At 38.8% G+C, this 14,716-nt stretch overlaps 1 protein-coding gene across 1 annotated transcript in view; it reads left to right on the top strand.

Moving 5' to 3' along the window:
* The window catches only part of LOC102223102 (inactive phospholipase C-like protein 2), a 69,970-nt gene that overhangs the window by 36,830 nt on the left and 18,424 nt on the right, over positions 1–14,716 (top strand). Inside the window, exons 2-3 of the mRNA XM_023348884.1 lie at positions 5,003–7,489; positions 12,903–13,106. Of these exons, the coding sequence (XP_023204652.1) occupies positions 5,003–7,489; positions 12,903–13,106 (2,691 nt within the window). The remainder of the gene's footprint in view (positions 1–5,002; positions 7,490–12,902; positions 13,107–14,716) is intronic.

The raw sequence follows: 14,716 nt of genomic DNA, 5'->3' as shown, positions 1-14,716 counted from the left end.
TAATTTTAAAAAAAAGTGAAAGCTGCATAGCTAGTGATATATTGGAAGTCTTTTTTTTCTTTTATTTGTTAATTAAAGCTCAGAGATAATAAAATCTTACAATTTAATTTCTCTGAATAAGCCTCATGGCTGTAGTCATCCTTGTTGCTGGTGTGCCTTTTATTCCTCCACAATGTGACATTTTTCCTTCATCTTCAACGTTCCCTTTGCACATTTGGATAGAGAATATGTAAACGATCTGCTTCTTTAGCAATTACCTTTTGTAACCCACTCCCCTTGTGGAGGATGCTAATAACAGTATAATAGTCAGTTTTACGGTGAGAATTATTATCTGTGATTGTGTAAGTAGAGTTTTTATATTAAAATAATTTTCATTGATCTTGCAGTTTTGATAATTTGATGACTATTACATCATAATCACCAAAACTAACCAAAAAAATGTACAAAATACTTAATATTTTGAATAAATGTTTGTTATTAGGAAGCAAATAGAATAGAATTACTTTATTCATCCCAGCAGGGAAATTACTTTGCAGTTACAGCATAAAGACAAGACACAGAACAACCACCACTGAGTAGCAATTGTAGACAAAATAAAAAATAACATGCTGTCAATATAAAGCAACTTAGAGCAGTCCTTGCAAAGATTCAAAAAATGCAGATACAGTATGTATATGTAAATATATGTACAACAAGTGTGCCACAGTGCAGTTGTGCAAAATTGGACTGATTAGTGCAGAACAATGATTTAGCTTTTATTGTACAGTGAGATGGCATGTGGCAGGAAGGATTGTGAACATTATGTTTTATTTACAATAGTTTGATAGACTACTCTTAATCTGGGTCTATTTTTGCAAAGAATCCAAAAGCAGGAAGCTATTCCTACTTACTTTTTATTCATTTATCTCATGTTATATTGTTAATCTCATCAATATTATCATCTTTTCCTAATCTCCTGCAGCTAGTTAGCATGTACATGTTTGCATTTGATTAGCTTGTGTCTGTCAGAGTGCACAGATCTGTGGAGACAGCGACCCTGTGATTCTCAAACACACATATGGCCAAACAGACCTCACATGCTGTTACTCCTGTCTTGGAGAGCATGTCATTACGAAAGCAGTGCGCGGCGCTGTCTTCACTCCCCATTACATGAGCCCCCTGTTGTCTTGTTCAGCATTTCTCATTGCACACACACAAATGACACAGTAGCTCTGTGGGTGAGAGAAAGCAAGCCGTGGCTGACTGCTTTCAGCAGAGCTGTTTTAGAGCTGAGCTATGATAGGAGGCGAGCAGCGTGCAGCCGGCACAGCCGTGATGAGGAGGTGGGATTGTTTGAGATTTTCTGGAATGGTGGCAAAAGTGGGCCTCAGTTGTGAAGGGTGCAGTATGTTCAGAGTCCCACAGGAAAGTGTTGAAAGTGTTCAATGCACAGGCGAGTTTTGTCGCCTGTGCATTGAAAACCGTCTTTATTAGCTGAGAACTTTGATTATTCAAACATGGTTGCCAATTTATGTTCTCTTTATGGCTTTCAGCTGTTACTCGGCAGTGCTGTATTTTTTTAGTATGTGTTGTAAAGGTGATGGTCTTTATGTGCTTGTAAGAGCCATAGGCAGCAAAGGGAAGCAAAGCATACAGGTGATATCACCATGAGAGCAAGGATGGCACGTTGCACCCATGCTACCTCTAAGAAAGGCAAGAGTTTTTGTTTTGCTATACTTTATTCAGCTGGGAAAGGACAAAATCAGCGAGCTGTTGCTGTTGCTATACATGAGAGCTTAGAGCTTGTTGAATTAATTGCCTCCCAGGTGTCAAGTTTCACATGTCACCTTATGGTGCCAAGTGTCAGGTTGTGACAAAAGTCACTGGGAAAAATAAAAGGGGATATAAAAAAGGGATGATTTTTGGGAAGCTGTGCGTTTGCCTTGTGCCCACCCCCCAGCATGCTGACCTCTGCATCAGGAAGTGATTGACCCCGCCAAGAGATGCCACTGACCCCATGGGGAGGAGAATGGGGGAGGTGTGAGTGATTGCGAAAATACCCCAACATCACTGCAGGAACAGAAACAACACAGAGTCCAAAGCATACGACCGTAAATTAAAATGTGACATGTTTACGGGATAAAGTAGCTGAAAAATGTTACAAGTAGACATGAATGATGCGCATATATGTTCACACATACATGCAGGCGAAGGAACACAGAGGATAGGTCAGAGACAAATTTGAAGACAGACAAAAAGCAGGGTGAGGTTATAAAACAATATTACAAACTTTGAACACCTCCTGGAGCTCTGAAAATAGAAAGAGTATGGCAGAACCGCAAACCCATTAAGGCATAGCTTTCACCTAAGGTGAACCAGCAAAGAGAGCAGCTAAGAGGCCGAGACCCACAGCGTGGTGGAAGAATCTGGTGAAACATCAGCTATTAGTTGAACACACCACACATCTCTCCTTCATGGAAGGATTGTTCAATTGTTAAATTCATAAGAAGTCTCCTCTACAGTCTTCCACATTCCATAAAGCGGGCACAGCAGACATGTTAGATGAGATGAAAACTGAAGGCTTTTGGCCTACATGCAAAGTTATGCATGGTATGAAACAAACACCCTTAACAGATAGTCCTCATGCTGAAACATGGTGGTGGCAGCATCTTGCTGTGTTTGTTCGTATCTTTATCAGGACAGGGAGGCTGGTCAGCGTTGATGGGAAGATGGAAGATAATCCTGGAAGAGAGCCCGTTAGTGGCAACAAAGAACTTAAATCTTTAGCGGAGAATATAAATACACACCAAGGTACATACTAAACATCCAGAAAACCATCCATGTCACTATTGTGCATTACTTAGTGTTGTTAGTCTAAAAACTCCCAATAAAAATACAACTAGCTTAATGTGACAAGATGCAGATACATTTAAAGGGTATAAAGATGTTTCCAGGGCGGTGTAGAAATGGTTAAAATTAACATTTTTATTTTTGAAGTTAAGAAAAAGTCTACAATAAAGCAAAATTGTAATTTTCAAGAAGCATTCATTTCCATTGAAAGCCAAATATTTTTTTTCTCTGCTGAAAATTTTATGTTTGTGGAAATAAGAGTGAAATTGATATTTCAGTTTTTAATCTTTGTATATAAAGTCATAGTAATATGTGCATGAAGCATCTTATTTTTGATCAGATTTATTAGGAATTTGATACTGTTTTAAAATGTCATTTTTCTTTCTTTTTGAGGAAGAAAAAGGTAATCATTGTTGACTGCACAAGCAAATATCCAGATGTACAGTTTACCTGAAAAAAATAAGACTGCATGTATTTAAATATGTGCAAAAATGTCCCCGTCACAACCATGGCAAACTGGTTATGCTTTGATTGAAGGGAGAATAGCAACAGGATGTTGTCCTGTTTATCTGCCCAGCTAATTGTAGATGAATGTTAATGAAAAACTAAATTACCTTCACAGCCTTTGGCCTTGTGTTGCCACAATACCTTTTTAGAGAATGCCTCGAAATAATTAGACTTGATTGGTTATATACTTTGGCTTTTTTAAAGAGTAACTTACTCAGTATGAGCTCAGTTTTGCTTATCCCCTGTATCCCTTTCAGTGTGGATTCTTATCTTGTTGATTCAGCAAATGACGGCTTAACTCGTCCTGGGATTATCTCTTGGAGGAAACAAGAACACATCAGTTTACCTATGAGAAGTGGGTTCTTAAATTTTTTTCTCCTAAATTATCTTTGTAAAAGACTTGGAATTATAACTTTCCCTAGCTGTGCTAGCAGCGTGATCCTTTCCGCCCTTAAACTTGGCAAAGGTATCTGCATTACCATATGTCTGCAGGTCTTGGCACAATCTCACATACAAATGCATGCCAACATTTCTCAACTGTACAAGCAGAAAATCTAAGACAAGTTTTTTTTCTATTTCTTCTGAGGACTTAGACATAATGAAGTTATAGTGACAGGTGACACAAAGGGAAGAGAAATGAAGGTTGTAAAACAGGGCTAAAGCCAAAGAGTGATGATCATGCCTTTTTCTCATCCCTGGAGTTCAGAAATTGTTTTGCATTTACCCCTGACCATCAGGTGGGAAACAGATTGTCCTGAAGTTTTTCACTGAGTGTGGTCACACTGTTGTTGGAGCTTGACTTTGTTCAATGACAATCCATCAGATGTAGACAGGCAGCTGCTGACCTGGATGAGGGTCAGGGGGTCTTTCCTAATTGTCCTCGTAAAGTTTTAAAAAATCACAAAACCAGGGCAAATAAATAACTTGTGTCTTAGGCTTTTTTATCTTAGTGAAACTTTCAGGACTACAAATATTTTGTCCTTCAGCCATGGTAAAATCAAAGCCATTTATCTAACACTTTTCAGAGTTAGATTTTTATTGTACTGGCCTTTCTGGTATGTCTTCAGAAAACCCAGTTTGGACGTCTCAAATTAGGCCAGCAGAATTCAGGCTATCTAGGAAACTACAGCCTTGTGTGGAAGTGGGGCAGCACAGTCTGCTTTCTGCCAGCTAGACGAGTAAACCCTGAAAGCTGCAAAACCTCAGCCGTGCCAGTGCAGGTGGTTTAGATGGTTGTTTTTTTTTTACTCCTTTTAATACTTTTGCTTTTGTTATTAACGGAAATGGAGCAAAACATGGCTCGTCTTTGAAGCTGGCTGGCAAAAATATATTTTTGTAAGATTGCCTGCAGGATTAATATTTTATTAACAGATCCTGTTTGCAGTAAAAAGTAACATTAAATCTCTAAACTACACTTATGAAATGAGAACATTGTGACTTAAACTATGCTAGTCCGCAGTACTTTGAAATGTGTCTTTAAGGGACAATTTACCCTGTTTAAAGAAAATGATGCATTCTCAAGAGCTGCAGTAATTTATCCAACTATGATGTTATTTTAAAAAAAGGATGACTTTGTATTTATTGCACATTAAATGTGATCTGAAATGAAAAGTAACATAAGATTTCCCTGTAATTAAGACAATATTTTCTGCTCTTTCATTTGCAGGATGGCTCCAAACAGAAGCAGGTCAGGAAGAAAACTGTGTCCTTCAGCTCTATGCCGAGTGACCGTAAAATCAACAGCACTGCTGCTTGCATGGCCTTTATGTTGGAGGGTTGTGAAATGAAGAAGGTGCGATCCAACTCACGCATGTACAACCGCTACTTCCTGCTCGATCCAGATATGCACTGGCTGAGATGGGAGCCATCTAAGAAGGATTCAGAAAAGGCAAAACTGGAAATCAAGAGCATCAAGGAAGTCCGTTTGGGGAAGAAAACTCCAGTTCTGCGCAGCAATGGTCTCTCGGATCAGTTCCCTGATGAGTGCGCCTTCTCAATCATCTATGGAGATAACTATGAAAGTTTAGATTTGGTAGCCAGTACAGCAGATGTCGTCAGCACGTGGGTCATGGGTCTAAGATATTTGGTGTCTTACGGTCGCCACCCAGTGGACATGGCAGAACCAAGTCAACCGAGCTTACGAACGTCCTGGATTGGTTCAGTGTTTGAGCTCGCAGATATGGAAAAAGGAGGACACATAGACCTATTCAGAGCAACCCAGATAATCAAGGGGCTTAATCCTGGAATGAAAGAGTCCAGGATAGAGCTGAAATTCAAAGAATTACAGAAAGCTAAAGATCAATATGGGGAGGCAATTAATTTGGACACTTTTGTGGAAGCTTATTGTGAGCTCTGCACACGACCTGAGATTTTCTTTCTGCTGGTTCAGTTCTCCAGTAACAAAGAGTATCTGGACAGTAAAGATCTGATGCTATTTGTAGAGGTCGAGCAGGGAGTTGAGGGAGTAACGGAGGAAATGTGCAGGGATATTGTTCAGAAATTTGAGCCGTCTGCCAAGGGCAGAGAAAGGGGCTACCTCTCCATCGATGGTTTCACACACTACCTCCTGTCCTCGGAATGCCACATTTTCGACCCTCAGCACAAAAAAGTGTGCCAGGATATGACTCAGCCTCTCTCTCATTACTACATCAACTCTTCCCATAATGCCTCTCTGCTTGATGATCATTTCTGGGGTTCATCAGACATCAGCAGCTATATCCGAGCTCTGAGGATGGGGTGTCGAAGTATTGAGGTCATAGTCTGGGATGGCCCTGATAATGAGCCGGTCGTATATGTTGGAAGTTCTGTGGCCTCTCAGCTCGCTTTCTCTAAAGTTCTGGACATCATAAACCAGTATGCTTTTGAAAGTTCTGAGTATCCTCTCATTCTGTGCTTGGTGACTCATTGCTGTATCCCCCAGCAGAGGGTCATGGTTCAACACCTGAAGAAAATTCTTGGGGATAAGCTGTATGCTGAACCACCCAACAAAGAAGAAAACTACCTACCCTCACCTGAAAAACTTAAAGGCAAAATACTCCTCAAGAGTAAAAAGTTGCCACCAAGCTGCATTGATTCTGAGGGGGATGTAACAGATGAAGAGGAAGGCCTGGAAATGTCACGCCGTGTTGGAGCCGATGAAAAGGACCAACTGAATGGTTTGGGCTGCAAAAGACTCAGACTGTGCAGGGAGCTTTCTGACCTCGTGTGTCTTTGCAAGTCAGTACAGTTCAGGGACTTTGAGCTTTCTAAGAGGGAGCAAAAATACTGGGAGATATGCTCCTTCAACGAGGTAGATGCAAACAGATTTGCCAATGAATTTCCAGAGGAGTTTGTCTGTTATAACAAGCGCTTCATCTCCAGGGTATATCCCACATCGATGAGGATTGATGCCAGCAATATGAATCCCCAAGATTTCTGGAAATGCGGCTGCCAGATCGTGGCCATGAACTACCAGACACCAGGCTTGATGATGGACCTTAACCTTGGTTGGTTCAGGCAAAATGGAAACTGCGGTTATGTCTTGCGGCCTGCCATTATGAGGGAGGAGGTGTCCTACTTTAGTGCCAATGCTCGGGACTCTCTACCAGGTGTGTCTGCACAGCTTCTCCACATCAAAGTCATCAGTGGGCAGAATTTACCAAAACCTCGGGGCTCTGCTGCTAAGGGTGATGTGGTTGAGCCTTACATATATGTAGAGATCCATGGCATACCAGCTGACTGTGCTGAACAAAGAACCAAGACAGTTTCCCAAAATGGAGATAATCCCATTTTTGATGAGAGTTTTGAGTTCCAGATTAATTTACCTGAACTCGCAGTTTTACGCTTTGTGGTTCTGGATGACGACTACATTGGAGACGAGTTCATCGGTCAGTACACCATCCCTTTTGAGTGCCTACAGCCAGGCTATAGACACGTCCCTCTGCAATCTCTCACAGGAGAGTTCCTGCCCAACACCACTCTGTTCGTTCATGTGGCCATCACCAACAGGCGCGGTGGAGGAAAGGCACATAAAAGGGGTCTATCAGTAAAGAAAGGTAGAAAGGCTCGGGAGTATACCACCACCAAGACCACAGGGATCAAAGTAGTGGATGAGCTCTTCAGAGCTTCTACCCAGCCCCTCAGGGAGGCAACAGACCTCAGAGAAAATGTGCAGGTAAGAAACTGCATCACATAAATATGTACAAATTTCTTCAGTAATATGTTCTTACTGTTCTGCTCTGTTATATTACATTCTTTAGGAACATTTGAAATCTTCTAAACAAAGAAACTAATATAAAAGATAGAAAATTATTTATACACCACTTTCCTGCCTAACTTTTAAGTCTCTCTCCTTATCCCTTTATCTAACTCAAGAACTTTTTCATGAACTAGATGTCTTATGAAGACAATATATATATATAATGTATATATACGTATATAACTGCCTACATATAACATCAGAGTAGTCCTGTGTGGTTGGGATGGAAATAAAATTAATAAAAATTAGAATAGCTAAATCAGTACCTTCATAAAGACTAGATAATAACATATGTATAAAAATGTGTGAACCTTGAATTTGTATGGGCAGTTTTTTGGGTTTTTTTTGTAAAGCTTCTACTTTGTGTAAAACTGAATTCATAATCTGTAACTTGCAGAAACTTATGATCACATAAGCATTCCGAAAGTTTAATGTCTGCACAGCTACATTGAAAAGATTATTACTTAACCTTTCTGATTCCTTGAGCAAACAGAGAACATTGAGCAAGTGTTCACACAAGAAAGAGGAAGCGGATATGAAGAGTGGCTTGTTGCTATAGGTACAGTTGAAACCAGACATTTACATAAAGTATCTTAAAAGACAAACATTTTGCTTCTCATTGTCTGATCTATCTATTTGCTACATGGAAAAATAACCATTTAAAGATGCTTTATTATTATTTTTGTCAATCAATGCCCTCATGAAACTGTATGTTTAACAAATTGTGGAAAATGCAAACTGGCTTAAGTGGTTTAGAGCATTTTGTGGTGTAACTGAACACATTTTTAAGAAAGCCTTTAAATTGTTAGACCGCTTAACAAATCATGATTAGGATGGGCAATGTCTATTTTTTAATTTTTTTCGCAAATCTCACACAAACTAATTAAAGATCATTACTTCTGTGCAACAGCAATCAACTAAGCAATGCTAAATTTGGATTTAATCATAGCCCTGCCCTGTGTGAAAGATAAGAATCTAATCTTTACCATCAATCATCGTTGATAGCAAATGTCCTCAGAATCCAATATATGAGCCTGTATGAAAAATGTCGCTGCGTGATTGAGCAGGAGTCTGTGTTAACCTGATCAAATAAAGCTGCCGGCTGCACTAAATGCTCACCGGCTCGCTTTTTTTTTTTTTTTACAGGTTTTAAAATTTAAATTTGTCTTTTTGAAATGAAGATAAAAGTTCAGGAAATAAATTAATGTGCCGAAGTTGAGAGAGGGTGGAAATGAGGATAGATGCATGTCTTTCTACAATAAGGACTTGTCCCTTTTAAATGCAAAAATGAAGGGCAGATGTGAAGGCTTCATAGAGCCTACTTGGGAAACCAAAGGACCAACAACACACAAACCTGACTGGGTTAAACCTTCTGACCTTTCTGAATACACAGGGGAAGTAGGTGTTAAAACAAAGTTTTCGAGTTCATATCATGAAAGCTGTAGACATTTGTACCTCAGTAACCTGCAGAAAGATTACCTTTTTCCTTAGCTATGGTTCCATTGTGTTTGTTTTGAAAAACAAAAGAAAACATGATTCATTTGCTTATTAAAAAGCGTCAGGGAGTCTGCAAACACTGACAAATGAAGACATGTGTTTGATTTATATGTTTTCTATGTGGATCAAGGCAGGAGATGAGTTGTTTCTGTAAAATGTTTTCTGTGAAGCTCATGAAAGACTGAATGAAGCCTTTAGAGCGACGCCAAGCTGGAGTTTCAGTTTTTGTTTGCTGAAACATCTTTGTGCCAGCCATTATTGTCACATTAGTGCTGTAAGCCAGAAGGGAGTGAGAGATGAAGAGACAAAAGCAGAAAAAAAAAGAAAAAGCGACAAGAGAGCTGGGCAATCAGAAACAAAAGCAGTGCTGTAACCGGACACGGAGCTCTCATTTGGGGAATGTTGGAGGAGGAATAGAGGGGGGAAGGGAGTAATTAAAAACACAAGCCTCTCATTGGGTTTTGTAAGATTGTGAATTGGAAACAGAATGGCTTTTATTACACAATGATTATCTAAAAACATTTATGCATGTAATCAAAGACATGCATGCAGGGAATTATGCCTAAACCCTGTAATAACTTCAGTTCACAGCACACTGAAACATAAACATCGACCAGTAGACGGGCTCACAGATCACACGCACAAAATCAAGTACTGAATTATTCCAGAGCCACGGTCGGTGGTCTAAGAGGTTTTAACTGAGTTTGAGTCTTTGCACACAGATCCTCTGTCCCCCGGACACTCTCTTTGTCTTCAGGAAGCTCGTGCCTCACATCCTCAAAGGTTTTTCAGCAGTCTTGGGGGTCCAGCACAGAGACACACATGGATTCCCTTGTACAGCATCAGTCAGCTCTACAAAAATAATTTCTTCTCCCGCGTGAATCCTACACAACTCACTGCTGTAAACATGTATGTGCCCCTCAGATTTTTTCACGTTTTTAATTTACCATAATATCTGGAAAGCGTATTTTAATTTCACAAGCCACACCCATGCCTGATTGCTCTGAGACCAGCAATCAGTAAATCGTTTAAATACATACGTATGACACCAAGTCATTATAAAAGTGATTAAAAGGCAGTACATTATGCCCTGAACTAAAGAAAGTCAATAAAAAATGAGAAACAAAGTCACTGCCAGAAGAGAGACCACACTGAGTGCCATTATTAGCAGATGGAAAAAACGTGTGAACAGCAGAGCAGAGGGACAAAGGAACAGGTCTCAGCTCTCAGTTTGAGGACTCCAACACTTATTACTGTAACTTACAATCTCTGCAGTCAGGAGTCAGTTTGTTTTTTTTTTTGGCTAAACTTCAGTCTCGCTCAGCATCCACCTGTGCCAGTGTGCAGACAGAGAGCTCACACTGTGTCTCTTCTTGTTCTCTTGCAGACAGGTCCACATTCCCGGCTTTTTTGCTCTTTGGGGCGTTTCTGGGCTTATAAAGGTTGGATACATTTTCCTCTGCATAAGTTGGCATAGGTTCCTGATATATGATCTGGAAATGTTGCTGGTTTAGAAGCCATGTCATGATGTTAAACACAGAATTCATGTTGGAAAACCCTCCAGTTTTGCTGAATTCTAAAAAACGAGAAGAAAAAAATTCTACAAAGAGAAGTTGATCCAAATTCTTCCACAGCGATGCAAAAATGTTCCTGGACAGTTATTGCAGACTCTTAAATGCAAAAGTTGCTGTCAAGGGTGCCTCAACCAGTTATTAGGTTTACTTTTGTCTGTGTAATGAGAAGTTATTTTGAACAGCTGTTGTCACACTGTATGGCCCCGATGCTTGGATCCAGAATTTCAAAAAGAAAAACAACAACCTGAAAGTGAGGAGGCGCTCGCCTGAGAACAAAAACAATCACTCTTCCTTGGTTCAGATAAATTTGGCTCGTGGGTTTGCTGTAGAATCATCAGAACTTCCAACAGGTCTGATTTGTGACCATACAGTTTTGCTGATTAGGAGCTGGACGTGAAGTGTCTCATTACACCCTGTATATTGCATGATGCAACACGTGATTTGATTAGGCCAAGATCTAAAGTTGTTGCATGACCGGAAAATAACTTGAAAGTTGTTTTTTTATATTTACATTGGCTATGTTTGATATGAAAAATCGATGATCTAGTCAGGGACTAAATACTTTTTCAGAGAGCTGTAGGTCTTCCTTCATGCCCCTTTCCCTCATCTCAATACGTTTAAATATCGGATAGCTTTCCCCCCTCTCTTTTCTGTGCTATCAATGGCAATAGCTGGTTGCCAGATTCCCACGCTGGCAGTGGCAGTAGAGACTTTGAATCAAGATGTGGGCTGAAAAGTACGTTGCAGAGGGATTTTGATGAGTAAAACAGAGAAAGAGAACGAGGCCTGGGGCAATTCAGATGAATTTAGTTTAGCTTTCTTCTACGTTTGCTGACTACATATAATAAAAGGCTGAAATCTCAAGATGTAACAGTTTAGATTGATGACTTGTGCGAAGTTGGTAACAGCTATAAGTGACAAGCACAAATTGTATTATGTAACTTCTGTATGCACCCTATTTACATTAAGTAAATTCACACTGCATATATCAAAAGTCGTTGAGATTTTGGCTTTTTGACAAGCTCAGGTTCACAGTGTATTTCAAGGACTCTCGAGAATGTGGAAAGGAGGTGCTTGCTATGGAAATGACAGCAGACCTGTGCCACTTAACTGAGCCACATCTGCCCCTGAGGAAAAATAAGATTCATGGTTGGAGCTAGATTTAGTAGCAAGACATGTTGAGGCAAAGTCTGCATTCCTCTTATAGCAGTGATGTATAATTTTCCAGCTGGGTATGTGTCACCTTTTGATTTTTTATGCATCATATTTACAGCCAATTTACTCAATAAAGAACCATAGAAAGCAAGACAGAAATAAGTGACTTGCTCATTTTATTTAGCGTCTTTATGTGTGCGACCAGATGTTTTTCTTAGTTTTTTTATGATTATGACCTTGCATGTCTTCTTTAGCACTGCCTCTAAGGATGTTTTTCTTGATTAAGCTTTCAACCATTTTTTTGGCAATTGTTTTTGCTTCAAGCACTATAATTTTTCTTCTGTCAAACTTTTAAGTAAAATGTAAAGGATTATGATTATGTATAAAGAGCCACTTCCAGCATGATACAAATTGACTTACTATGAACTTACTATTCCGAGGGTCAATATGATCAAATAGATTTGGAAATAACCAGGTCTCAGTTTAGCCAGTGTGCAACTCTAAAACAAACTTTTGTCTATTGAAGCTTTTATCTAAAATAGTATGGAGACATTAGTATATGGATAAATACGACAAATACCATTCCGTTTGGTGTAGTTTGGCTCATTATGCCTCCTTGCTCAAAATAAAACAATGTGTTAACTATCTTACAATTTATTAGACCCGCAAGAACAATTTTCAAACTGCCTAGGCTATGCCATATCTTTATGATAATTATAACAATTCAAACCACACTATACATTTTTCTGGTTCAAAATGTAATTTCAGTCTGCAAACATCATTAAAAACAATCAGAAAAAAGAAAACTATTCTGGTTAATCTACTTTGTTAATAAAACCAATTAAAAATATAACTAAAATTACATTTAACCTTATTTTTATAATTCTAATTTTAATATTTGTTATATCTAACACTGTATAGAAGGTAAGTAGTTCTTTGCAGAAATCAACTTAAACAGAGATGAAATTACTGATGCTGTACAAAATAAACAAATGTGTCATTAAACTGCAATTACTGAATACAGTTTTTCTCTGTTTGCCAATAGCTAAATATTTGCTTTACTTTTAAATTCATATTCTTTTTATTTTTTTATTTTTTGCCAGAATGCCATGGTGTCCTTTAAGGAGCTTTGTGGCCTGACGCCTGCCGCCAACATGAAGCAGTGCATCCTGACTGTATCTACGTGGCTGATGAACAGTGAACGGTCACTGAAGGTGATAGTGGACCTGAGCGAGACCTACCCCACCATGGAAGCGCAGGGTCCTGTGCCTGAGCTTCTGCGCAAAGTGCTAAACGCCTATGACATGGTAAACTGTTATGGCAGACACAGTTTGCTGAAACATTTGCATTGAATTATTACTGCAGAGGACAATATTCAAAGCAAACAGAAGGAGAGGTGTTATTTAAAGCATAACATAATAGTTTTCTGTTTACTAAATTGCTCTGTTTATTACTTTATCAGAAATGCGGTGTTCCAGGCTAACTTGGAATCTAGCTATGCTGTGCACAAACAGGTTCATTTGAAAACTTTGAACTTACAATGTCTTTTACTTTCTGATCTCAGTGCAATTTCCCTTGAGGACTTTAAACATTGAAATATTAGGGAGTGAATAAAGATAGACACTGCGATTTTCTTTAGACAACCTTTAACTTCCTTATGCAGAAAAAAGTTATGTTTTCCTTAAAGGTTAAGAGCTTGGTGGCTGCTGTGTTTTTGTGTGTATGTGAGTGTCCATGCAGATTCCTGTCTACCCATAAAGTGGACTTGTTATTGATCAGGTATGTCTCATTCATCACTTTAAATCTGACCAACACCTTCCCTTTCACTTTAATACCAGTAACAAAAATGGTAGGTTTGGCCCTAACCGTCTAAACCACAGCTAGGATTTGTTATTTTATATACCAACTATAGGAATGATGAGAGAATAATTTGTTTATTTAATTCTTCAGTCAGACATTTGCATATATCTCTTTCTAGTCCTTTATCTCTTTCTACTCCTTTAGTCAATTTCGAAAAACCCAATTGATGATTTCATGACTTTGTACATTTCTGATAGTTAATTGGAGGCAAACCTGATAAGGTGTTTGTAAGATAAGGCATTAAACAAACTGATTCCTTGTGTGAGCTAATGGAAAAACTGAAAGAAATCAGGCAAGGTTTTTAAGGAGGGAATTGTGGACCCCTGCAAGTCTGGTTGATTCTTGGTTACAGTTTCCAGATGCTTTTCTATTATGCTTTTTTTAGCATCAGAAAGGACATTTTTTTATTACTGGCTGAATTGGGTGAGCCTGTGTCATTATCCAAAGACCAACATGGACTAAGCAAGGAAGAAGCCATTGCTGCAAAAACAACAGTGGTTTTAATAGGAACATGTTTTCACCATTTTGAGTTTTGTATCCTGTTCTGTGGATACAAAACAGGTCTCAGAGGTTTCAACTGTGGGAATGACAGTGATGTAGAAGACATTATTTTGAAGTTCCTTCAGGTCTAGAAGATCTAAAATATCTGACATTTTTAAGCTGTGTGGGAACACAAGGTATATAGAATAAACAGCAAAGCTATGGACACATAGCATAGTGCTGTCTATGTATTATGCTAGCAGCAATATTTTACTCACTTCCTCTTGTACAGGTTTGTGACTGACATTTACCTCCAGTGTTACAGGCAGAAAGTAAAGAGGTCTGGTCATGTGACCTTTTACACTAGATACATGAAATTTATAGTGCTTAAAGAAGACACCCTATTATTTTATTTTAAAACTTCAATTAGCTGCCAAAAGTCAAAACAATTCTTTTAGAGCTTCCAGAAGTTAGAAAAAATGTCTGGCAACAATTGTTGCCTGTGGGATTAAACGGGTTAATATACCAACTTAATGTTGATTTTTGAACATGTTATATATAAGGTTGACTTAGCATA

This window comes from Xiphophorus maculatus, chromosome 16 (assembly GCF_002775205.1).
Source record: "Xiphophorus maculatus strain JP 163 A chromosome 16, X_maculatus-5.0-male, whole genome shotgun sequence".
Lineage (NCBI taxonomy): Eukaryota > Metazoa > Chordata > Actinopteri > Cyprinodontiformes > Poeciliidae > Xiphophorus > Xiphophorus maculatus.
The sequence above is the reverse complement of the archived record's forward strand: the minus strand, read 5'-3'. Positions and strand labels throughout refer to the sequence as shown.